This window comes from Helicoverpa armigera, chromosome 12, assembly GCF_030705265.1.
Source record: "Helicoverpa armigera isolate CAAS_96S chromosome 12, ASM3070526v1, whole genome shotgun sequence".
NCBI lineage: Eukaryota > Metazoa > Arthropoda > Insecta > Lepidoptera > Noctuidae > Helicoverpa > Helicoverpa armigera.
The window spans coordinates 7,466,749-7,485,358 of NC_087131.1; the positions used below are offsets into that span (position 1 = coordinate 7,466,749).

General features: G+C 36.1%; 3 protein-coding genes across 3 annotated transcripts; all 3 read left to right on the forward strand.

Moving 5' to 3' along the window:
• Positions 1-3,466: 3,466 nt before the first annotated feature.
• Positions 3,467-8,248, forward strand: LOC126053450 (aldehyde dehydrogenase 1A1). Its single transcript, XM_021345070.3, is given in 13 exon segments — positions 3,467-3,624; positions 4,031-4,135; positions 5,622-5,889; positions 5,978-6,031; positions 6,034-6,093; positions 6,305-6,492; positions 6,603-6,705; positions 6,792-6,861; positions 6,863-6,974; positions 7,057-7,221; positions 7,346-7,503; positions 7,716-7,790; positions 8,051-8,248. Coding segments are annotated over 13 exon segments (1,455 nt in total). The 5' UTR covers positions 3,467-3,597; the 3' UTR covers positions 8,121-8,248.
• A 1,596-nt stretch (positions 8,249-9,844) lies between these two features.
• On the forward strand, positions 9,845-12,904 carry LOC126053465 (aldehyde dehydrogenase 1A1). The gene is given in 13 exon segments (XM_049838700.2): positions 9,845-9,995; positions 10,170-10,274; positions 10,654-10,837; positions 10,840-10,920; positions 11,022-11,138; positions 11,238-11,297; positions 11,300-11,421; positions 11,526-11,628; positions 11,704-11,888; positions 11,983-12,147; positions 12,251-12,408; positions 12,521-12,595; positions 12,715-12,904. Coding segments are annotated over 13 exon segments (1,452 nt in total). The 5' UTR covers positions 9,845-9,968; the 3' UTR covers positions 12,785-12,904.
• Positions 12,905-13,794: 890 nt separating this feature from the next.
• On the forward strand, positions 13,795-16,911 carry LOC110384036 (aldehyde dehydrogenase 1A1). Its single transcript, XM_049838701.2, is given in 13 exon segments — positions 13,795-13,929; positions 14,052-14,156; positions 14,520-14,592; positions 14,595-14,786; positions 14,874-14,990; positions 15,083-15,112; positions 15,115-15,269; positions 15,373-15,475; positions 15,562-15,746; positions 15,838-16,002; positions 16,097-16,254; positions 16,379-16,453; positions 16,734-16,911. Coding segments are annotated over 13 exon segments (1,455 nt in total). The 5' UTR covers positions 13,795-13,902; the 3' UTR covers positions 16,804-16,911.
• The last annotated feature ends 1,699 nt before the right edge of the window (positions 16,912-18,610 follow it).

An 18,610-nucleotide genomic window follows, 5' to 3' on the forward strand; every position in this document is an offset into this window, starting at 1 on the left:
TAGGTACTTTACACACGGAATTGAAATAATTTGTCAGTCGGTTTTCTTACAGTGATTTTGTAAGGAGTAAGCAGAATCATGTTATACTCGGTTAACTTATAATGTGTACGTAAGTATGTAGGTATTTGAAATTACCGAAATCCAGTTAATCGAATAACACTCAAGTTTCTAGACAAGGCCTTCTCTTGACATGGATTCCTTTCATAGGTAATTCTTGAGTACTGAGCAGGTATTAATTAATTCAGCTTAGTAATAAGGACTAGAGAGTCTACTGTCAGTTATTCCAGGAATTCATTACCCTAAAAGAGGTCACGCACAAACACAAACATTTCACATACTTGGTTACAAACTTATGCCTCACATATTGATATCTCTAGCGATCCTTGTGGAGAGTCCTCACAAGGGATTCTAGTTGATATCTACTATCAAATTGGAAGCCGTTATAGGTCAAGAGTCTTAGATGCCTATCATTGTTTATGCGTAGGAGTATTAACGATAAGTGCCAAATCAAGACAACTGTGATTCTAATTTATTACACACCCAATTTTCTACTAAAAGTAGTAGGTAGTAGTAGGATTGTATGAAATCTTTATTCTTACAATTAATAAGGATTTCCACAACTGTTAAAAAGTGGGTTAACAAGCTCTAAGTCCTTTTACGTTTCAGTGAGCTACTGAACCAGTTTTACACTAAGACTGAAAAGACCTTTCATGCTAAATTAAGATCGCTGTTTAATTTTATTATTAAACAGGGCATCGCCTTTTATTTAGTGTAATCAGAATATGTATCGTAACGTTGACAGTTCTCTAGGTTCATGGCCATTACTTTTACCTTGGCAACCATGGAAAAACCACGCTTATCATTATCTTATAATCAGGGGTAATAAGCATGTTAGTAAACAATCAATTATCTACTTTAATTAATGATAAATTCAAGTGCAGTTAGTCAGGAGCACCTATATTGCGAACAGTACTTGCTTATATTTCAGTTTGTGAAATAAACAATGTTTGATAAATAATATTATATGTAAGTTCACAAAATATCCCGTTTTAAGTCAAAGATACTAGTCTTTATGGCCATCAAATCGGATAAACAGTCGGTTGGTAACGAAACGCAAACGTAAATAAGATCGCCTTAACGTCACATTTGTGATTCTACGAACTCACTAAGTCATGGAGGAGATGCCACACACTCAAGCTCAAGAGACAGAAGACTGTTTACATAGACACGAACACCTTTGTATGATCTTGGACTATCCGTGTGCCAGCAAGGATAAATATTCCTTGAGATAGCCAGTTTAACACAAATTAATTTGTGCTTTAGTGCAGTAGATGGGTCAGGCATGACAAGGTTGAATTAATTTGATGTTAACAATTTTATGAAATAAGTAAGCAAATTATTCGTGTTATAATGGAAAGTGTCATCGGGAAATGTTGGGTTAATCCCTTGAGCATTATTAACCCTTTAGACTCGTGTCGGAAAGAAGAAACTCCGCTTCCAAAAACCTATTTATTATTTTTCAACCGAACAAATTCTTGTTCAGGTTCCGATGTTAAGATCTTCTAAGAAAAGTATGAATGAAATTATATTATAAAATAACTATGTGCTAACTTTTGTTACATCTTAAGTAAATATAATAAAATGCTTTATTTAATACAAGTATATTTCCGTAACAGAATATAAAATATTCATAAAAAATAGGATATACCTAATTTTGGATCATTTTTAATCCTTACAGTTGCAATGTTGTGAAAATGTTATTACTTACTTTATACGATATTGATAAGGAAACTAAAATTCATAAAAATACGCTATCTTCACAGTTGACTGTCACTTATTAGGGCATGATCACACAGAACATTTTTACGTACAATATACGCTGGCACAAGTTTGTATCTTTATCCCTAACTATGTATACTAAGTGCCGTCGCCCGCATTACTACGGAAACTTTAACTGGATAATGATCAATTTGAATCTGATACGTCTAACAAACCGGATATTCTTTGACAGGGTACATAATGGCTTTGCTGCCGATAACAACTCTCTTGTTCGTGTCTGTCAGAACCGACTGTCATTAAGTGGCAAGAATGAGAAAATATAGATAAAAGGAAAGTCATTTATTTATATTAGACTGAATATCAACACATTTTAAAGGTCAAATATAACCAATGGTAACCTTAGGTAAAAAGTAGTTTTACTGAAAATGTCAATAAAATGTTGTTAGAAAATAACCTAGGTGCAAAAGAAGCACGATGATCATGTAACACGTGTTAAGCTCACATGAGAATCGCTTTGACAATATATATTTTTTTGTAATTAATAATCGTCCAGCTGCACGTTTGCTAACTAACCCGTATGTATACACCCTTAGAAAACGTGAGGGAATAATGTTATTTCATAACAATATCCCAAATCGGTTTACTATTGCCCAACATTGCGCAAGGATTTTTGCTAGATAATTTTAGCAACAGATTAGTTTTTCTAGTGACATATATTTATAAATTCATTTGATAAGGCATTTAAATAAAAAAAAACATGAATTTTGATTTTTAAAATACAATTCCATTATTTATTGTGGCTAAAAATCATAGAGAGTAAATACAATAATCACAATTACATAATATAAAAAAAAAAAAATTTGTACATTTATTTGTTTAATATGTAATCCTGTAAACAGTTCCATCAAGATTTTTACTTTTAGATTCCAACGGAAGATGTTTTTAAATTTTGGAAGGAAAGGAATTTAATTTTTAACAAGAGTATTCAAGCTCAAACTATTAGAGGTCTTTATCGGCAATTTCTAGTGGATCGAATATTTTGCAGTGTTCCCAACTATCGCAGCATTCCCGATACAAAACAGCAGTTGACCTTTAATGTCATTGACCCCTACTATCTGGAAAGTAGCCCGTGGTTCGAGTATAATGTATCTCACATTTTTACAAAAGTTATTATGAAGTCTGAATACACATGGCAACACTTATTTCACGATTGCACAATATTATGTAACAGTCACCGCCAAAATAATTATTTTTGATTCACTGGAGCGTTTTAATAGATAGCTAGTATCTAGTCCGGATAAAAATATTAAAATAGGTAAAATATTTTTTTGTATTTTTTAACAAATAAATTGAGAAAACCCGAACTACATATATGGTGTAAAAGGTATACTGTGTTATCAATACAATGTGTACTAATTGACCTATAAAATAAACTTCAAACTATTTTATTATCTAAGAACCCCAAAAACTACGCAAGTGAAAAATAATTAACAGTTACACTATCTCCATTTTATTAAATGAAAACAAAGGAAATCTTGGCAATGGAATCTCTTTAATTAAAGATAACGCCTTCAAATATGTGATATAAGTATGCATAAAACTGCAACCATAAAAAAATAAAAACAAAGCTCTAAAAATGCTGGCCGACAATGTTTTTGTTTTGCTAGCCGGCAGCTCTTATCATATCGGGATTTAGATTCTGTTATACAATATATAAAGTGATCTGCTCAGAACATCAACATTAAACCCGACTCGCACTTTACTCGTGGCAGACGTGTTGTGTTAGTGATACCGTCCATAAGTTTATAATTCATTATAATGGCTCCGCAAATTAAGTACACTAAGGTATGGAAATTATGAATATTTATTTGAGCGGGTATTTTTTTTAAATACTTGTAAAATTACTAAATTCAAATACATAAGAATAAAAATTGATTTTAGCACTAAAACATGTCCTCATCATTTCACCTATTTCTCGAGGAAAGTACTTTTGGTACCAAGATCCTAGCCACGGTATTTGTGATTGTCATAAGCTATACCCGTGAAACACACAAAAAAACTGAACCTTAAAAACGGGTAAACTTAGCTAGACCACTTTAAAATTCTGTCAGTCTATATGGAATTATTAAATAATAAGGCACCCACAAGACTGGGAAAAAGGCTCAGGAAATGATGAAAGCACTTTGAAGTCAAAAATAAAATAATGACCTATGTAGAACTAATAAGCACTATAATTATTCTCTTCTTTCAGTTATTCATCGACAATGAGTGGGTGGACGCAAAGAGTGGCAAGACCTTTGACACATACAGTCCTCATGATGGATCCGTCATCGCCAAAGTGGCTGAAGGAGACAAGGTTTGTACCTGATAACTTCCTACAGAGAAAGTATGACAATTAACCAGAGGGGTTCTTTCTCAGAACTGTGTCATACTACCTAACAATAATAACTACGAAACTGTTCTTTCTTAAATTGCATATGACGCATGAACAGAAAAATCCTATATATTTGTAAATTACAAGTAGATAAGGAAGAAAGTAAATGAATCTAAGACAAAAATATAAATGGTTGCCTACCTTTAATCTAACATAAAAGTTAAGAAGCAATAGTAAAGGATAATCATCATCATCATCCTGCGAGCCTTTTCCCAAACTATGTTGGGGTCGGCTTCCAGTCTAACCGGATTCAGCTGAGTACCAGTGCTTTACAAGAAGCGACTGCCTATCTGACCTCCTCAACCCAGTTGCCCGGGCAACCCGATACCCCTTGATTAGACTGGTGTCAGACTTACTGGCTTCTGACTAGGTACCCGTAACGACTGCCAAGGATGTTCAATGACAGCCGGGACCTACAGTTTAACGTGCCATCCGAAACACAGTCATTTGGTGTCTAAGATATACTTAGAAAGTACATACAAACTTAGAAAAGTTGCATTGGTACTTGCCTGACTTGGAATCGAACCCGCGCCCTGATACTCGAGAGGTTGGTTCTTTGCCCACTAGGCCACCACGACTTTTAAAGGATAATCAGTTAATCCAATTCTTGTTCCGGTAACTATAAGCCTTCTTAAAATAATATTTTAATTAAATACATCTAAACTAAATATTTAAAATAATACAAAAAATAAAGATTAATAATAAAAAAGGTTTAAGTAGAACATAAATTCATGTAAATGCATTCCTACATTCAACTAAGTCGGTACATACGAGGACAAATAAAAGTTCATCGGTAAATATTATTTTTTTGGGAAATTAATACCCAAGAATATTGTAAATGGGTTTCTTTTGAATATGTGTGTAAGAAACAAAATAAAAATATTTCTGCGTTCAGGCAAGATAAAGCCGCAAGTCAGCAAATTACTTTTGATTGTGACTGTACGTACTATTTTCCGTCCTTTGAGGAAAATAGACGAAGTTGCATCTAGTTTTGCAGCAAAACTGTTCTACGTTAATTAATAGCTCTTTAAGGAAAACAAAGTTCATGTGGAAACGTTTGTTGTAAATAGGTAAAACCAGTATAACAATGTCACAATCGTTTAGTTTAATGGAGAATAAATTCATTTAGCATTTAGAGTCCACTGTTGAGATAACTTAACTTTATAATACATAGATCTTTTATATATTATTGTGATCCTAACTAAACCAAGAAAGAAAAAAGCTTAGAACAGATCAGTGACATTCAAAATCTTTCGCAAAGTCGCTATGATTCCATTAGTCTTGCTGATCCAAAAAATAAGTAATCCTGTATTAAATATGTGAATGCAACAAGAGAGACCGAATCTTTATATTTTTGACGCAGTGTGATGCAGCTAGCATTTAATACAATTATTTTTATGTATTCCAGGCGGATATCGACTTAGCCGTGGCTGCAGCAAAGCGTGCTTTCCACCGTAACTCCCCATGGCGGCAACTAGACGCCTCACAGCGTGGTGAAATCATTCGCAAGTTCTCTGACCTCGTCGTAAGAGATATAGACTATCTCACTGAGTTGGAATCCTATAACAATGGCATGGTACTCAACAATGCAAAAGTGTTTGTTGGAAGTGCTGTTAACGTTATTCGGTCTGCAGCCTCGTGTGCCGATAAGGTGCATGGAGACACCATTCCTGCAGGTAAATAAGTAACCATAACAATATAGGCTAATAAGAGTATCACAATGTTTAGAGGACATTTATGACTCAAGTACTTGCTTTTCAACAGATGGCGAGGTGTTCACATATACAACAAGGCACCCTATTGGTGTCTGCGGCATCATCCTCCTTGGAACGGTCCCATTTACCTATTCGCGAACAAAGTTTGCACAGCATTAGCAGCAGGTTAGTTGACAGTTAGTCCCCATAAAAAAAATATACTCACTAACAAGTCATTACAATTTGAGAATCAGGAGGAATCAGAGTTGAAATACCTTAGGCTTTTTGTAGACCTTTGCGTGGATTACGAAACTCACCTTGCTTATTTCATAACATGAGTTGTATTTCGATTTATTGGAATTCTGAAATGATACCTTACAATGATGTTTATTTTAAGGATGTACCGTGGTTGTCAAGCCGGCAGAGCAGACTCCATTAACTGCGTTGGTGCTGGCGTCACTGCTAGCCGAGGCCGGTGTGCCCAAGGGCGTCGTCAATGTCGTAAATGGCTTCGGCCCTGGCGCTGGAACAGCACTCACTCATCACAGCGATGTTGCTAAGATTTCTTTCACAGGATCAGTTGAGGTAAGCCATACACTGTAAGAATCATACGCATAGTGACAATATCATGTAATTCACACGTTTGAATGCAAGTGCCTGAATTAAACACGCTAATGTATGCCTTACCCCCACAGGTCGGCAAATTGATCCAACAAGCTGCTGGAGTAAATAACTTAAAGAGGGTGACATTGGAGCTTGGTGGCAAGAGCCCGTTGGTTATCATGAACGATGCTGATTGTGAGTTCTTCGGCCACTTGGAATACATACTTACTAACCAAACTATACATTGCAACTAATGTACTAACTTATTTAATACTTTTCAGTGAATGTGGCGGTACCTTTTGCTGCTAATGGAGTATTCTTCCATCAAGGACAAGTATGCGTAGCAGCTTCCCTTATACGTTCAATCTGGCATCTACAAGAAATTCTTGGAAGAAGCTGTAAAATACGCAAAGACTATCAAGGTTGGAAACCCAAGAGATCCCGCTACCCAAAACGGTCCACAGGTACTTTCATAAATATTTCAGTTATCATAAGAATCAACTATTTTGAAATCTTTTTTATTTAAAACATATTTCATTTGCATAGATTGACAACGAAATGATGACAAAAGTGCTTGGATACATTGAAAAGGGCAAAAAGGAAGGTGCAAAGTTGCTTTGCGGTGGTAATAGAATCGGCACAACTGGCTACTACATCCAGCCTACAATTTTCGCTGACGTCACAGATGATATGACTATCGCAAAGGAAGAGGTAATTCATTTGTCATTTATGATAATTTCATAATCAATACATAATCAAAATTATTATCAAGTTTGCCTTTTTTGTTTGTTTGGCCTTTATCATTCACAGCTGTTTCTTTCTGTTGTTCTTGTAGATTTTCGGCCCAGTGCAAAGTATTCTGAAGTTTGACACCCTGGAGGAAGTCATTGACAGATCCAACAACACAAACTATGGTTTGGCAGCTGGAATCTTCACCACCAATGTTAACACCGCCTTACAATACTCCAAGCACGTCGAGGCTGGCACAGTTTGGTAAGACCTTTTTAGATATTTAAGTAATGATTTTAAAAAGACTGGGATAGCTGGTTAACTCTAAATAAAGATGTTTTTTAACGAACATATTAAAGTTCACGTAGAAGTAGTTCTCTGATTATTATGTTCTTGCCTGTGAATAAACAGTCTATGCAGGTATGAAAGTACAATATTTGTATGAAGGTATTTAACTAAAAATATTTATTTTGCAGGGTCAACACATACTTACACTTCACTCCTCAGACACCGTTCGGAGGTTTCAAAGAGTCTGGAGTTGGACGTGAAAAGTAAGTTGTCACAATACGTTCGACACATCAACTTTCATATTTCTGAAGTCCCACACATTAGCCGAAGAAGTAATGACCTTTGAACCGGGCAAGAAATAACCTAAAAAAATCTCAATAACCATTCTTAATAATTTACTGAACTGGGAAGTCAAGTGCGAAGAAGTTTAGTGTGGGGCTTCATGTTGTGGTCAATAATTCTTCTTTAGGCTCTTACCTACTCTACCTTCTATGAGTGTTACAATAGCTTTCTCTTTTTCCAGTGGCCTGGACTCTGTGCTATCTTACACCGAAGTGAAGACTGTATGCTTTTCATTGCCCAAGAAGGTCTGAAGACATTTACATTTGAAATGTACTGTTGTCGACGAAGGTACCTGTGCGTGAAGAAAACGCTATTAACCAAAAATATATTGTTTTAAATTCTACTTATTATTCTTTAAGTAAATGATTATTATAATAAGCTTGGTATTTTTATTTATTTGTTATGTACCTACTACTATTACTACTTCTCATTTTCAACATGCAAAATTAGTAAGACCGGGCCCTCAGATCTGACCTAAATTCACATTTTCACCTATCAATTTTGAAAGTAAAAGTTTTAAGATAAACTTGTTCATATAGTCACTGAAAATGGACCTCAGTCTATTTGGCATTTGCAAACAAATAGTCACTGGAATAAATGCACTGTTTGATCGACACACTTTGTAAGTCAACTGACCCTCGGAATGATCAAAAGTATAATTAGGAGATTCTTCAAACACCCAAAAATAGAACTGCAAGTGATCTTATAATGGTACCTTTATCCACATTTAAGGAACGGTACGCTAAATTCACAGTCGGTGGCAAATTATACAAAGATTAAACATAGATTTCAGTGTCTTTTGAAGTCGGTTTCTCTTTTTATGGTCTTGAAAAGGTAGTAGGTTCTTAATTGGAAGGAGTTTTTTAATGTTGGTATGTTCACTTGGGAAGTTTCAACAACCTTCAGGAAGAAATGTTGTTCTCAATTTGCAGCTGCACTAATATTATTGTCCGTTTTTACATGAATAAGCTCTGAAACTGTTTGACTAATTTGAAAAATCTTTAGCTGTGGGAAAGCTACTGTGTGCCCTGTAGGCTTTTATCCAGGTACCGGCAGCAGTTCCTACAGGACGCGGGTGAGGCTGTATCTTGACTCGTGATTTTATTTAGAGTATAAACTTCTTAGGTAATTCTTCCATCAATAGGTAATCTTCTTTTACTTGCTACTGAAAGTTATTGTACATATTTTGATACAAGTGCAGTAGGTTTGTTCGTCATTACAGTCTCGGCGGATTCTCGGCTAATCTTGCCTAGACTGTAGTGATAAATCCACACGTGAGGCAAACGGCGTTTTTCACGGTTTTATACATTGGGATATTATCGTATCAAAATCCACTTCGAGATTCGAGAAGGGCAACTGAGCTGTGAAAATATGGTTGAATTTTGTCAATACATACCTGAAAATTATAATAATAATCCTTTTACTAGAGTTGATTTTAAATATGATTTAAGTAGACAGGTACATACATTAAACGTGCATATCTTTATAACGCACGATTTACTCACACATAAACTTCACACTCACACTAGCGTAAAAAGTATTTTGGGGCTCGTCCATATCACTGCCAATCTAGTGTAAGCATAAGTACCTACATCGATGTAACTTTACATACACATCATGACAAAGCACTTTATGACAATGAAGTAAATTAAATAATTTACCCAATTGTTGCATAACAATATTGAAGTTTATCATCATAAGCCCCAAAAATTTTGTAAAATATTTATCTATAACAAAAAAGTTGGAAATGGGCTAAGCCTTCCTATTGAACTATCTCATGGTGAAAATCCATTAAGTAATTTTGAGTTAGATCTGCTATAGGTAATAATCTAAAAAAAAATACTGGGTACTATGTTTTGAGTTTGGTGATGTTTCAACCAAGGCTCATTATCCCCCTGCAGTATTTACGTAAGTACGATTCACTGGCGGTCACCGTATCAGCCATATCATCGTGACTAATCTAAGATAGATTTGTTTCGATAAAACCAACAATAAATATATCAGATCTTCAGTAAATATCAGACTGGTGTTAGTGCCGGTCGTGGTGTCGAGTTTGTGATTGTGCTTACCTGAAAATTAATTTATAATATTATATTAAAATGGCACCACAAATAAAATACACCAAGGTTGGTTATTTCGTTATTTGACGTGCTAATTTTATTAAATTACTCAATTTTATGTCAGAACTCAATGAAAAGCTTTTTAATCTTTGAGGCCTAAAATTGGTTGCAATACATACAAAAGTGACGAACAATTCATTTGAGGTTTTTATTTTATGTCTCGAAACGAATTGATTGCAGTTGTTCATCGACAATGAGTGGGTTGACGCGCAGAGTGGAAAGACCTTTGAGGCATACAACCCTCATGATGGATCCGTCATCGCCAAAGTGGCTGAAGGTGACAAGGTATGTTGAGTATATCTCTTAATTTTTGATTATACAAAAAACAGGCCTCGGTTAAATATCTTGAGAATGAACAAATATTTCCGCCTAAGGCTTAAAACAAAGGTAAAAAGGTAATAAATTGGGTAAAAGAAAAAAAGGTGCTATCAGAATTATTCACCCTTCTTTACTTTCAGGAGCAAGACTTAGTTGGGATCTTTGGAAATTATAAAAGTTGGAATAACTTCATCATACAGTTTTTGGGTCTTGGCTCTTCACTTACACATTTCACTTCATCTGTCTTTGTCTAAAAAATACAAAAGCACTAAAAGAAAAACTTGTTTCAAATATATACTCAAAGAGATGAAATTGAAAAATACTAAACCGAATATTAAAATTTCAGGCTGATATTGACTTAGCAGTCGCTGCCGCAAAACGGGCTTTCCATCGGAATTCTGAATGGCGGCAATTGGACGCCTCTCAGCGTGGTGAAATTATTCGCAAGTTCGCAGACCTCATCGAAAGAGACGCCCAGTACATTGCGGAGTTGGAATCATACAACAATGGCACAGTTCTAAATTTCCTTCAATGTTTGTCGGAAGCTTTGTGAAGACTGCTCGTTTTGTAGCGTCTTGCGCTGATAAATTACACGGCGATACCCTTGCTGCAGGTAAATTTTATTAATTCCTTTATTTCAAAGACAAAACAAAATGGATTACTCATATTTTACAAAATGGCCATGTATTTACAAGTTTACTTTACTATCAACAGATGGTGAGGTGTTCTCTTATACCCTGAAACAGCCTGTGGGAGTTTGTGGACTTATCCTTCCATGGAATGTACCAGTTGGCATGTTCATAAATAAAGTTTGCACTGCCTTAGCCGCGGGTAAGTAATAACGATTTTATAATTTGACGTCCCATACCGAATACGTTAGTATAAAAGTACAGTACCTATATTTTCTTTTTCTTTCGTAATGTCTTGAAGGATGCACTGTGGTCGTCAAGCCAGCAGAACAGACTCCATTAACCGCGTTGGTATTGGCGGCACTGCTAAAGCCGGTGTACCCAAGGGCGTCGTCAATGTGGTCAATGGCTTCGGCCCTGGCGCTGGAACCGCTCTCACTCATCACAGCGATGTCGCCAAGATTTCATTCACCGGCTCAGTTGAGGTGAGTGGCAAAGAGAAGAAACCATGGTTGTCTGTCTTCAAAAGTTCTCGAAAATTGTCCTATGAAGTAGATAGGAATGCTCATGACATTATTTACTCTCGCAGGTTGGCAAACTGATACAACAAGCAGCTGGAGCTAACAATCTGAAGCGTGTGACTCTGGAACTGGGTGGCAAGAGTCCTCTTGTTATCATGAACGACGCTGATCGTAGGTTTTTTGTTTAACTAATATGTTAACTAATCACTAAAATTAACTTTCTAAAACTAACTTCGTATGTTTCAGTAAACATAGCGGTTCCTTATGCTGCAAATGGAGTATTCTTCCATCAAGGACAAATATGCATAGCAGCTTCCCGCTTGTTCGTTCAGTCTGGTATCTATGACAAGTTTGTTGAAGCAGCTGTGAAGCACGCACAAACCATCAAGGTCGGAAACCCCACGGATCCAACCTCACAGAACGGTCCTCAGGTAAAAAAAAAGAAACAAAGTTAAAACTGGAATAAAAATAACTCTTAATTTTAATGACGATAATGAATCAACACAAAATTGACTTAATTTTCAGGTCGATGAAACTATGATGACAAAGGTACTTGGATACATTGAAAAGGGCAAAAAGGAAGGCGCAAAATTGCTTTGCGGTGGTAACAGAATCGGCACAACTGGCTACTACATCCAGCCTACAGTCTTCGCTGACGTTACAGATGATATGACTATCGCAAAGGAAGAGGTAACTCAACTTTAATTTTACCGTGAACAATTCATTCAAAGGGTTCATTACATGATTGAATTATAATGATGATTTTTTACAATTCCTTTCGACTTTCTTGTAGATTTTTGGCCCGGTACAAAGTATTTTGAAGTTCGACACCTTAGAGGAAGTCATAGACCGAGCAAACAACACCAACTATGGTTTGGCAGCTGGAATCTTCACAACAAATGTCAATACCGCACTACAGTTCTCTAAATATGCTGAGGCTGGCGTCGTCTGGTAGGATTGATTTTAATGAAGACCCTGCTCATTGACTAATCTATTAAAGCTTTTAAATGCTTTGTATATACATATATCATTTACGCTTCCTAACTGTATTTTAATTTTGCAGGGTCAACATGTACTTAGGTCTCTGTCCTCAAGCACCCTTCGGTGGTTTCAAGGAGTCTGGAATTGGACGTGAAAAGTAAGTAAACCGTACAATGCCTCTTAACCAACCTAACCTCCTGAACAAGTTAATTTAGAGGATTCAGTGTTCCTCACTGATTTCATCAATTTGGTAATGGAATGTATCATCTGTTTCAGTGGCATGGGTTCTCTCGATGCTTACCTCGAAGTCAAGACTGTCACCATTTCCCTGCCCAAGAAGGTGTAAACTAGAATAAACGACTTGTTGAGATTTGAAAACGGCAATTTATTTTGAAAGGACTGACTATGCAGAAAGGTCATTATTAATTTACGTTTTATATAATTAAATGTTTATTAGAACCTAAAAGCATTTTATTTTCCGCCTTACCTACAATTTTCTTTTTTATTAGATATCAACGAGTAAACATTATTAGAAGATTCCATTGGTTAAATAAATGCTCTGTAAATTAGGTTAAAAGGCTCTGTTAATTACATAACCATTAATAGGTGGGTTTATCAACTCAGGTGAATAACAATTTATGATAAGACACCCAAGGATTTGTTAATAGATAATGATAAATTCAAAGATTTTAACGATAGCATTGTTTTGAATTTGTATTAACATCTTGAGATTTGTAGGGGTGTGTAGCCAATATTGATTGGAGATATTTTACCTTGTATTGATAACCATTATTTTTGTTTAATATCATCTTTTTTGTCAAGTATGTCATGAATGGCATAATTTATATTAAGATTCCACAAACTTAACAGGCTAGGGAGTTTGTTACACCACTTTTCTTGTCAGCAATAACACATAGGAAGTGGTGAAGTTGGTATGTTTTTGGGGATTGTCTTATGATTTGAAAAAATAATATTTTTGAACCATATTTTCGTACTTTTTAGGGTTGAAACGCTCAGGTATTATTACTTATATAAAAATATTGAAGTTTATGATCATAAGCCCCAAAAAAATTGTAAGTATTCCAAAAAATAGAAAATGGGCATACCTAAGCCTTACATCTGAACTATCTAATGGAGAAGTCCGTTCGTACAAAAATTGCTCAAGATTTACTGAACAGAAAGGATAGGCTACATCAGACTAGGGACACTGAGGACTTTATTCTAAGAATGGTGATGTTTCAACCAAGGCACATTATCCCCCTGCAGTATTTACGTAAGTACGATTCACTGGCGGTCACCGTATTAGCCATATCATCGTGACTAATCTAAGATAGATTTGTTTCGATAGAATCAACAATAAATATATCAGATCTACAGTTGATATCAGACTGGTGTTAGTGCCGGTCGTTGTATCGAGTTTCCGATTGTGCTTACCTCAACATTAATTTATAATATTTTATTAAAATGGCACCACAAATAAAATATACCAAGGTATGCCTTTTAATCTTTGGGGTCCAGAAAAATTGCTTATGATGACTGCAAAAGTGACGAACAATTCAGAAGAATTGGAGTACAGGGTTTTTATTTTATATCTCGAAACAAATTGGTTTCAGTTGTTCATCGACAATGAGTGGGTTGACGCGCAGAGTGGAAAGACTTTTGAGACATACAACCCTCATGATGGATCCGTCATCGCCAAAGTGGCTGAAGGTGATAAGGTATGTTGAGTACTTTCAAGAAAGAAACAGTCCTTCTTTCAATTCCTCGAAAATAAGCAATAATAATAATATCCTCGTTTAACAGTTGTTGCGGTTAACCTACGCGCGATCGAAATCCTAAAATTTATATAAACTATTCACTCCCTTTCTTTTTAGAAATCCCGACTAAGTTGGGACCTTCGAAAATTTTTAAAGTTAGATTAATTGTATCATACTAAATTTTTTATGGTGGTTACTGATTCAGGGCTACGTCTACTTTTTGATTTCAGTTTAGGTCACAATGAAATCGAATTGATCGAAGACAGACTTGGTAAAAGTTTTATGTTTCAAGAGATATTAAAACAGCGAATATAAAAATTTCAGGCTGACATTGACTTAGCAGTCGCTGCCGCAAAACGGGCTTTCCATCGGAATTCCGAATGGCGGCAATTGGACGCTCTCAGCGTGGTGAAATTATTCGCAAGTTCGCAGACCTCATCGAAAGAGACGCCCAGTACATTGCAGAGTTGGAATCATACAACAATGGCACAGTACTGAATTTCGCTTCACAATTTGTATCAAGATTTGTGAAGACTGCTCGTTATTTATCATCTTGCGCTGATAAATTACACGGCGATACCCTTGCTGCAGGTAAAGACAAAACCATATGTATTATAAAGACACATTCGTATCGAACTGAATGGCATATAATATGTAACTTTACTTTACTGTCAACAGATGGTGATGTGTTCTCTTATACCCTGAAACAGCCAGTTGGAGTGTGTGGACTTATTCTTCCTTGGAATGTACCCATTGGCATGTTCATAAACAAAGTTTGCACTGCCTTAGCCGCCGGTAAGTAAATATAATTTTATAAATTGACGTCCTAATACGTTAATATAAAAGGACAGTACCTATATTTATTTTTCTTTCGTAATGTCTTGAAGGTTGCACTGTGATCGTCAAGCCGGCAGAGCAGACCCGTTAACCGCGTTGGTGCTGGCAGCGCTGCTAAAGGAAGCCGGGGTACCCAAGGGCGTCGTGAACGTGGTCAATGGTTTCGGCCCTGGTGCCGGAACAGCTCTCACTCATCACAGTGATGTCGCCAAGATTTCATTCACTGGCTCAGTTGAGGTGAGTGGCAAAGAGAAGAAACCATGGTTGTCTGTCTTCAAAAGTTCTGGAAAATTGTCCTATGAAGTAGATAGGAATACTCATGACATGTTTATTCTCGCAGGTTGGCAAACTGATACAACAAGCAGCTGGTGCTAATAATCTGAAGCGTGTGACTCTGGAGCTGGGCGGCAAGAGTCCTCTTGTTATCATGAACGACGCTGATCGTAGGCTTTTTGTTAAACTAAGATGTTAACCAACCACTCAAATTACTTATGTGTAGATTATTTCTAAAACTTACTTCTTGTTTCAGTAAACATAGCGGTTCCTTATGCTGCAAATGGAGTATTCTTCCATCAAGGACAAGTATGCATAGCAGCTTCCCGCTTGTTCGTTCAGTCTGGTATCTATGACAAGTTTGTTGAAGCAGCCGTGAAGCATGCACAAACCATCAAGGTCGGAAACCCCACAGATCCAACCTCACAGAACGGTCCTCAGGTAAAAAAAGCAAACAAAATTAAAACTGGAAAAAAAAGCTCCTTATTTTTATGAAGATAATGAATCAACACAAAATTGACTTAATTTTCAGGTCGATGAATCTATGATGACAAAGGTACTTGGATACATTGAAAAGGGCAAAAAGGAAGGCGCAAAGCTGCTTTGCGGTGGTAACAGAATCGGCACAACTGGCTACTATATCCAGCCTACAGTTTTCGCTGACGTTACAGATGATATGACTATCGCAAAGGAAGAGGTAACTCAGCTATAATATTAAAGGAACCCATAATTCACTACATGATTGAAATTACACTGATGATTTTCTTAAATTTTGTTTCGTCATTCTCTAGATTTTCGGCCCGGTGCAAAGTATATTGAAGTTCGATACCTTAGAGGAAGTCATAGACCGAGCAAACAACACCAACTATGGTTTGGCAGCTGGAATCTTCACAACAAATGTCAATAATGCGTTACAGTTCTCTAAATATGTTGAGGCTGGCGTCGTCTGGTAAGATGGAATATATAATGAGGACGCTACTTATTAACCAATTATATTATTAACTCCGTTAAATACCTTATTGATCATGACTATGTTTTACTCTTACTAATTGTTAAGTATTTTAATTTTGCAGGGTCAACATGTACTTTGGTCAAGGTCCTCAAGCACCCTTCGGAGGTTTCAAGGAGTCAGGAATTGGCCGTGAAAAGTAAGTAAACTGTACAATGCTTCTTAACTTAAAACGTTATGAAAAATAAGTAGCTTTAATTCTGCGAGACAATAAATGGACTGTACTCTCTGTACGTGTTTTGCCCCGCAACGGCGCATATTCAGATGTTGACTCGTCGACCGCTCGGCTGCATCGTATCTCACCAAACCTTTTGGATCGTCAAGATAACTTAGAGGGTCCGTCATACCCTACTAAAACTAACTACGAGAATTTTCCTCCCTGATTTCATCAATTTGTGAATAGAATGTATCTGTTTCAGTGGTTTAGCTGCTCTCGATCCTTACCTCGAAGTCAAGACTGTCACCATTTCTTTGCCCAAGAAGGTCTAAACTGGAATAAACGACTTGTTAAGATTAGAAAACGGCTCTTTATTTTGAAAGGACAGATTATGCAAAAAAATACCTTTTTTTTAATTAAATGTTTATTGTAATGTAAAAGCATTTTATTTTCCGCCTTACCTATAATTTCCTTTTATATTAGATGTCAATATATATTAGAAGTAAATTATAGATATTATTACATAACTTTCAGAGAATAGGTTTGTCTTCTTCTGTACACAACAATTTATGATAACATGTCTAAAGATATAATAGATATTAATACGTTCAGACTTCAACAATTGCATTGTTTTGAATTGGTAATCTATACATATAATAAATCTGTAGAAAAGTAATTTTTGTACATTGAAGAAATTGACAAAAAAAATAGCCAGCATGTTAAAGGATAACTAACAGAACCCATTTCCATCATTTTTGTCATTTTTGTCTGTTTGTCTGTTTGTCTGTTTGTTCGTTCGGGATTCACGTAAAATCTACGAATTCAACGCAGACAATGCTTATATACAAAAATTCTACGTAACTTGGGGTATATTACTTAGTTTTTGTTTCATCGAAATCGATTCACTCTATCAAAAGATATGATTAATTTTGTGAATTCAAGATGTAAAATATTACGACACGCAATCTGTTTGTCAAAACTGCACATTTGAATGTTGTACTTATATTAGTTGATCGGCCTATTAATCTTTACACAGAAAATCACACCTTCATAAGTAACTTCGGAAGAAAAAAAAAATGAAAATTTTGTTTTTGCAAGGTTAAAGTAGCTCCATCTGTGGTTAAATAAAATACATAAAATTTGACAAAGGAGCGAGGTGGTAAATGACAACTAATTACCATACATTCTTTATAGAGGATTATTATTTCAACAGATGGAATTGTATATTTTCCGTAATTCACCATATTTTAACACGTAGTGTAATTTTTCGATAGACATTTCAATAGTGTTTGTCAGTTTGCCGTGCCACATCAAAATCCAATTATAATTATTACCTTGATGAAAGGAAAATTAATAGTTCTCAGCCAAATTTAAAACGGTGCCATCTAAATAAATTTTTGAACATTATGTCAAAAATGATGACTTTAGTATAACAATTAATTATCATTTAAAGTTACAGATGGAGTTCATATCAGGATTTTTTCATAAACATAGTTTAGCTTATCTTCCACTAATGTGGTGGCCTTAAGGTGATCTTCACACTGCCCCGCATCACGCTGCATCTTGCGTGTCGACGCACCTACGCGCGTTCTTGCGGGAGTGCAGATCTGCATCATCGTGCGGGTTTTTCACGCACTCACGCGCGTAGGTGCGTTTTGTAAATTCACGCACAGCGGCTCTCATCGAGTTCCATTTTCAAATATACACGTCTCGCCCATTCAAAATCACGCGCGTCACTGCGGGATTCAGTGTGCCATACCTTGCGTCTCGCCCGCACCTACGCGCGGGGTGCGTGTTCTCCGCATGTATGTGCGTGATCCGCATGAACGCGCGTGGATGCATTTTCAGTGTGTTGGACTATGCGTGTTTTCCATACAAACGGAGATATTTCCATACAACGGAAAAAACGCATCCACGCACTACGCTGCATCATGCAGGGCAGTGTGATAATCGCCTTTAACAAATTACTTTGAGTGAGTAGTATTAAGTAGACCTTAATTATTTTTTCTGATGCAAAATATGTAAACTTAATCCTAGAAGAAATGAGGATCTGTCTCTCGCAAGCACTGCTAAGCGTGAGGTAGGTAGGTAGGTAATGTAGGATTCTGTAGCTTTAAGAACAAGCCCAGATACAAAGTG